Source organism: Eptatretus burgeri, chromosome 4 (assembly GCF_056783735.1).
Source record: "Eptatretus burgeri isolate ZD-2024b chromosome 4, Ebu_testis_v1, whole genome shotgun sequence".
NCBI classification, from domain to species: Eukaryota; Metazoa; Chordata; class Myxini; order Myxiniformes; family Myxinidae; genus Eptatretus; species Eptatretus burgeri.
Genome location: NC_140964.1, coordinates 100,911,355 through 100,918,854, shown reverse-complemented (window position 1 = coordinate 100,918,854; position 7,500 = coordinate 100,911,355). Strand labels below are relative to the sequence as shown.

Sequence of the window (7,500 nt, the reverse complement as noted above, 5' to 3'; positions counted from 1 at the left end):
ACACTATGTTGTAGGTATCATCCTCAAGTTCCCAGCCGTCATGCTGTTTCGGATGCTGATCTATCTCTTTCTGGTCTGCATTTGCCCACATTGTGCCTACCATGTTTACAAACTTCCGACTGATTGAATACCTCAGTGTTCTTGTACTCAAAAGAAATCATCTTTGGTCTTCCTCTATAGGGAGGAAGTTCCTGATCATGAGCTTCTAATGACCTTTGTCTCGGCCCTTTGCGTCTTGCCTGTACAGCAGGGATCGCAACAGGCTCCTTTGTGTTTGTTTCGTCCAGAGACTGATAGAGGATTCCCATCGTATCAGGAAGGGTATCCGATCCGGACAGAGTTTCTGTGAGTTCATCAAAGTTATCAAATGCAACTCCAAATGGCATACCTTGGACAGTACCTTCTGGGCATGCTTCCTCTCTGTCCTGGATAGCAGACCCGATGGCAGTTTCCAGTTCCTCCAGCCAGTTATAGTTCAGGCAGTGCCCTAACCGATTGAGAATTGTCACAAGTTTCTTGCTACCAGTCACTCCTTTAACGGCCATACCAAGCGCAATATGTTTTTTAGGTTTCACAAGACCTTTCCTGATAGCAAACAGTGCATCCTGACTAGATGATTCTGCCCAGCGTTGGGTACGTGCCGTGTGCCTCTTGCCATTTGGGCCACCATAGAGAATATTGAAGAAACTTAGTAACAGCTCTGGTGAGGATACATCACCTTCCTTAACCTGATCAAACGTGGTACCATCAGAAGAGGTTGGGGTCTTCTCTAACTCATGAACTAGCTTCCTCAGCAGGAGTGCCGTTTGTGTAATGGTCTTTTCTGGAGTAGTGACATAATCATAGGCTATACGGACACTGTCATGTGCCATGTTAGCATTGTAGATGATGACTCCTGACTTCTTGTCAACAGGGCTATGTACCTGGAGACGATAGCCGAAATGCTTGGTGACATTTCTCATCAGTGCTTGTGCAGAGTGCATTGGTTTCTCTCCCGAGTCTGAGCACATGTCGAGATACCTGGCATACAGGGATGTCAGGAGTTCCGACTTCTTATTCACAATCACCGATGTTTCTATATACGAGTGGATCCCATCAATGCTGGAACCCAAGGTATCAACTTCCTCCACAGTGACGTGGGATGTACACCTTTGTGCCGACTTCAAATACTCGCTTCTACATGAATGATGGTACTTTACCTCCTTTGCGATCATGTCAACTCCTGATATTTTTGCAAGTATTCTGTCATCTCTCAACACTCTAGCAGCTTCCCGAATGCGTCTTTCGGCTTCTTGAGTTTCACATGTTCCAAGTACTTCTTCATTTCTGGACCTTATTCTTTTTCGAACTTGGCTACAAAACAGACACTGTCTAGGAAATATGCCAGTAGTTGTGGTACTACCTGGCGTTGGGTCTGAGGCTGACCGTAAGTACTTCCTGGTAGGCGCTTCTTTTTCTTCCTGTTCAGATGTCACCGCCATAAAATTTTTGTAACAACTGCTGTGGTAACCGTTCAAACTTGATGGTTTATCTGGGAGGGTCTGGATAACACCATAGAATTTTGATGAAAGGAAGCGCCTTTTCTGCTTGCGACTACATGCAGCTTTCTGGACTGCATTCCAGGTAGCATCAGAGAAGGGTAAAACCTGTAATCTTGGTGACTTGGTAGGGTGTTCGTCTACATGGAGGATGCAACGGCGTTCAGCGTCTTCCACTGTTGATTCTGATGTACTTGCAGTCATATCATACGTTTGAGATTGGCTCTGGTTCTCTGGGTGTTGATCCAGGTCATCCATTTCTCACAAACCTGTCAAACATAAAGAAAACAAATGTGAAACCATGCTGTATCCAGAACCCAATGGACTGAAGGCATCTTCTATGGTTTTCTACTTTTACCCACCACTACAACACTGCCAGAGTTAGTGTAATTTTGAGTTGCTACCAGGCAAAATGTCCCAAAGACGTCAATGGAGTGAAGTCGACTTTGGTGTAATAATGACTGAAGGCAACAGAAAAGCGAAACATTCGGGATGGTCCATGGCTGATGAATCGAACGGACCTGTGAGAAAGTGAAATGGAGGTTAGACGCTATCCCTTTTGTCCCAAATTTAATTTTTTCGAGATTTATGAACTGAATATAGACCAGGCCAAAAGATTTGGAAGTCCATCATTACTAGTGTCTGTTACGTGTGGTGGTACCGCCTCCTTAAGTAAGGTTCCCGCAGGTAGACCATAATACTTTTTTAAGTAGTTGATATTGATTGGGTCATTCCCGCCACAACGCCGCCTCACAACAACAACCACCAAACACAACGCCGCTTCACAACAACAGCCACGACCTTTACCGTCACAACTCGCCACCATCGCATCCACACCATCTCGCGCCACTCGTGGGCACCGATACTGGACTCGTGCAGGGCGCGCACCGAGCAGCGTATTCAAAAACATCACGGACTTTCCGCAGAAAACGGATCAAAAACGACTCACGCCCACTTTTGTTCCGTCCAATCGGTGAGCGAGGGGCGATTTGGCCCCGCCTCCAGGGCGTTGGAGGGCGGTCGCTATATGCAAATTCATGGATCAAAAAGCATTCACGCCCACTTTTCCTCGGTCCAATGGGGAGCCAGTTAGAGAGGTGAAGTGTCGGAGGCAGAGGGTCAAGGGTGAAAGAGCGAAGCCACGGGGCTTATATAAACGGCTGCGTTCGTCAGTAAAGTTCAGTTGTGCGGAGTTCAAGAGAGTCGTCGGTGGAGCTGGAAAGAAGTGGGAGAAATCAAGAGTGAAGAGTTGGGGCGAGCCAAGAGAGGAGACGGAGAGGGCGAGTAGACGGAGCTGTGGAGAGGTGACGGCGGCGAAGGCGGACGAGGGGGTGCTCGCGTCGGTGCCGGGAGCTGCACAGGGAGAGGCCAGCAACGCGACCGAGGTGGAGGAGGAGACGCTCGCCGCGGGACCCGAGACAGGGTGATATCCTCCTTCCCCCGAGCATCAGCAACCCCCTCCTGTTCCCCCCCCCCGCGCTGAGATAGTGCGACAAAGGGGGCCCCTTTCCCACCCCCTACCAGACACTGTCCGCGAGGCCCGCGGAGTTGAGGCACCACCGCCACTTCGCGTCTCATCATCAGACGGGTAGGCCCGACCCGGTCTCGGCCCCAGGCCCGCCTCATCCTTGAGGGTGGTTCTCTTTTCTTTTGCTTTGGGAATATGTGTTGTCGGCGCCGTCTGTGAAGTAAAATTGTATAAGTGTTGCCGTGTGCCCGGTAGTCGGTTAGATCTGCATTGTTGCATTTGCTTTTTGTGTAATATTGCATTGTCTTCTTCTTTTACATGTGCTTTTGGTGGAATTGTATATGTGTGCTTTCCGTTCATCGCGAAATAAATGTGCTTATTGTTGAACTGTTTTCCCGCTTCGCTTCGTCTTTTCCTCTATTGAATCTCCATCTTGCTTCACGTAAAGGGTTGGTCGTGGGCTAAAACGCCCGATAATTAATCGAACCGTCGAGGCCGACGAATAACACCGCTCGGTTATCCCGATAGTACGGAACGGGTCGCTTAAAGTGGCCCGTGTCCGAAGTCGACCTGCGGCGAGGTGCGATCGCCCGGTCTACCCTCCGTGTGGGTACTTAGGTAGGTCGAATTTGGCGAGCAACCCTATCCCACGCGGGGGCCGATTGGCACGATCGTGGTGAGACCGAAAGGTCCACCCGTGACTAGTTCCCGGCGTTAGTCCGAGAGGGTCACGACTGGATTGTCCGTCCGGTGGGCGATGTGCCGCGATTCGAGTTACGTGGCCGTTCACACGCCGGCGGGCGCGAATCCGCAACACTGGTGTCAGGTCGTGCGATACAAACTCATCGCCCTCCTCGCGGCACTGGTATCGGAGAACGGGAAAACGGGCTCTCCTGTCTCCAGCTAAATTCATGGGAATCGGTCCAGGGGTGAGAGGAGCGACCCCCGATTCCCTCCAAATTACGAGCGAGCTAAATTAACCCTTTAAGAGAAGCAAGATGGCGTCTCAAGGCGAGCGGGAGCCGGGGGTATTAGAAATGGATGTAGAATGTGTAGAATCCATGGCTCAGGATGAAATCCCCGTGCAGGAAATGTTGATTGTACAGGAAAACGAACTCGCCCAACTGAACCCAGAGCCCGAAATAGGTGCGGCAGCGGCCGCGGTGTATGACACCTCCCCTCCCCCTCTCCACCAAAACCCCCGACCCTTGCCGAAACGGCTCACCCAAGCGCACCCGACATGGCCCAGCTATGCGCCATGCTGGCGGCAATGACAAATGAAATGAAAAACGAAATGAAAGGCATGAACAAACAAATGAACGAAAATATGGATGCGAATACAAAAAAATTGGATGCGAATACACAACAAATGAACCGAATGGAAACAAACATGAGGGAAGAAACGAAAAAGCTGCGGGGTGAGACACAGAACATGGGCCGATGCCTGCAGGCGGGCATGAAGGCCGTGACCAGGGAGATAAAAATGGCGACTCCACGTGTGGGAGCGAACGAGCTGGAAGGGGGTGCAACGGCTGACAGGCCCGCGGTGGATGCGGGTGAAAAAATAATTCGGGGGGCGTGTTGGGCGAGGGTCGTGACGATGACCGAAAGGGAAAAATTAAATGGGGAGACCAAAACGTGTGAGACGAGACACGAGGTGACGACAAAGGAAATAAAAATAGTTGAGACAAGGGAGGTAAAGGGTGAAGAGGTGACTGAGTGGGCAGAGACACGGGAGATGGGAACGATAGAGGGAAGACTGCACGATGAAGACGGGGTAAGTGACGCACACACACACACGGAGGTAGTGGAGGACAATGGGGGTGAGCTCGCGGACTGGGTGGAGGCCCAGTGCGAGCAGCTGGATGGCCTCCTCCAGGAACGAGGGGAGGGAATATGCCCCCTTGAGGCGAGTCACGACCAGGTGAGTTCAGTCGTGCTTTGCGAGGTTGAGGGGAGGAGTGCTGCGAACGGGTGCATGGAGAGCTTGGGGGGTATAGAGGCCCCGGAGACCCTTGTGGGGACACGAATCCCCAGTGTAGTTGTCCCTGTGTGTGTGGTGCAAGGTGTGAGTGCGTCCCCGTGTGTGGAAGCGACCCCGTGTGTGAGTGGTGTGGTGGCGATGGTGCCGGAGTACGTGCTTCCCAGCACGCCGTGTGTGGATGAGGCACCGTGTGTGGAAGAGGCCGTGTGTGTGGATGAAACGGCCAGTGTGGATGAGGCACCGCGGTTGAGTGCCCCCGCGTGTGTGAGTGAGGGACGGTGTGTGGATGAAGCACCGCGGTTGAGTTCCCCCGCGTGTGTGAGTGAGGCACGGTGTGTGAGTGAGGCACCGCGGGTGAGTGCCCCCGCGGGTGTGAGTGGAGTGGTTTGTATGAATGGAGCACCACGTGTGAGTGGTATGGTTTATGCAAGGGAGACAGTGTGTGTGAGAGAGCGGTATGTGAGGGAGATGTCGGTTGGCATGCGGGAGCACGCAGCCGCGTCTCCCGGTGTGAATGTAATGGTGAGGTGTGTTAGCGTCGTAACACGCGGGAGTGCGTGTGTGGAATGGAGGCGACGACGGCGACATGAGAAGAATGAAAGCCGAGTAGCGGCTGTAGTGGTTTCGGGGACCGTGCCGGGTTCACCCAGCAGTGAGCACGAGGCCCGTGCTGTGCAACGCACGAGGCCCCCACGTGCTCGCTTGCGAGAGTGAAGTCCCGGTCCGGAAACGCCAGCGGTGGATTTGCCGATCCCGCGGACGGACAAAGTTTAGGCAGGATTTCGGATTTGGACCGGACGGGTTCTCCACGCGATCGTGTGTGTTAAGCTCCAACGGGCAAAGCACATGTGTTCGCGTGGGGAACCCCTCGAGACGTGGGGCTTGTTTTTTTTATGCGCACGGTGACGCCATGGCTGCACGTGGGGTTGGAATCCGGCAGGAGGGGTATCCCTGCCGGATGGTACCGTCCAAGAAGGGACGAGGTACACGTGCAGCTGCATGACGTCACGGGCAGGTGCAAAGTGCCCGAGCTGTGAGTTGCCGCGCTGGTGATGCGCATGGAAAAAAAAAACAAAAAAAAAACAGCAAGCCTCACTTTCGGGTGCACAGGATTCCTGGGCAAGGGGTGGAAGACCCCCTTGACCAGGGCACAGGATGGAAACTAGTTAGGGGGAAGGGTTAGCTTAGTTAGACCGACTTCATGGGGCAGGGGTAAGTCCTCATGGAGTCCGTGGAATGGATTAGGTAGAGGGATTTAGTGAGCTTTAGGTTGGGAAATTGATTAATGGGATTATTTGGAGACCGTGACAGACAGTGAATGTGTAGTGGGGACGTAGCTTAGCTACGTAGTGTTAAAAGGAACGTGCTGTAGTTTAAGGGACGACGTGGGAGCACGAGTTAGTTCGGGGAGGTAGTTAGAAGGATGGCAGGGTTCAGCGGTGTGTGTGTTGAAGAGTTGTGGGTTGTGAGGCGAGAGCATGTGCTTGGTGAGTGAGTGAGGCCAGCGGGTCTGTGTGAGTGGAGCGAATGGGGACTGCATGGTGCGATGAGTGATTGGGGGGGGGGAGGAGTGACTCCCGCCCAAGGGACCCCCGGGGTCAGTGTAGAGTGAGTTAGCTGGGTTAGTCAAATTAACAAATATGGAAGTCGTTTTGTTGTTGGTGGGAGTGTAGGCTCGAAACCCGTTTGGAGGGGTGCAGGAGCCCTGTTGACGGGTTGGGAGCGTGGCTGCGAAAGGTGAGTATCGCTGAGTGGGTACCCCGGGCACCAGGCTAGTCGGCCGTGGTAGGCCAAGGGCCCATGGGGGGCCGGGATAGCGTAGTGGGCACGGGTGCGCCTGCTTGGTGCGGGGGCCCGGGGCGCCATTAGCCGCGTGGGCAGTGTTGTGGGCATGGGTGACCCTCGGAAAGGGGCCTGGGAAGCCAGCCTGCCACGTGTGCGTTTCAGGGGAGGTGCCATGGGGGGCACTCCCCGGTGTTAGGGAGCTGGTAGGCTCGGAGGCAGTGTAGTGCCCGGGGGTGCCATAGCGGGAGATTCGGCAGAGGGTCGTGCCTGCCAAAGGGAGCCACGTGTCCCAGCCATGAGACCGTGTGAGGGCACGGAGAGAAAATTGGGGGGCGAGGCCCGAAATTGTGAGGACACCAACACAGGCGACGGGAATCTGGGTTGTTAGAACCAATAGTTTAAGCGAGAGGCGCTTGTTGAAGCCCCGGGGTAGTTTAGCAGTTAAATGGTAAGGGTAGATTAGGAGATGTACCCCTCCGCACCATCCATCCCCTCGCTCTCGTTGTGGGCCGCTGGACCCACTTTGGTTATAGATCGCTGAACTCTGGGGAGGCCATCCTGAGGCTTCGTTGGGCCTCGACACAGGACGTTAGCTCTCCCTTATTCCCCTCCGGGAAGGGAACGTAGGGGTTGGGAGTAGGCTAGGTGACAGGATAGGTTAGCCGAACAAGGACGATAAAGGGGGTTAGGGGACGATTTATAGTGGGGAAGTAAAAAAAAAAATA

General features: G+C 53.5%; 2 protein-coding genes across 23 annotated transcripts in view; one reads left to right on the top strand and one right to left on the bottom strand.

The window, feature by feature from the left end:
• The window catches only part of LOC147028762 (uncharacterized), a 1,951-nt gene extending 155 nt beyond the window's left edge, over positions 1 to 1,796 (bottom strand). Inside the window, exons 1-2 of the mRNA XM_085880267.1 lie at positions 101 to 1,796; positions 1 to 3 (exon numbers count right to left, since the gene is read on the bottom strand). The exon at positions 1 to 3 is cut by the window's left edge and continues 155 nt beyond it. Of these exons, the coding sequence (XP_085736393.1) occupies positions 1 to 3; positions 101 to 1,796 (1,699 nt within the window). The remainder of the gene's footprint in view (positions 4 to 100) is intronic.
• LOC147028760 (uncharacterized) overlaps positions 1 to 7,500 on the top strand; it is a 377,598-nt gene that overhangs the window by 206,565 nt on the left and 163,533 nt on the right. The gene's annotated exons all lie outside the window — the stretch shown is intronic.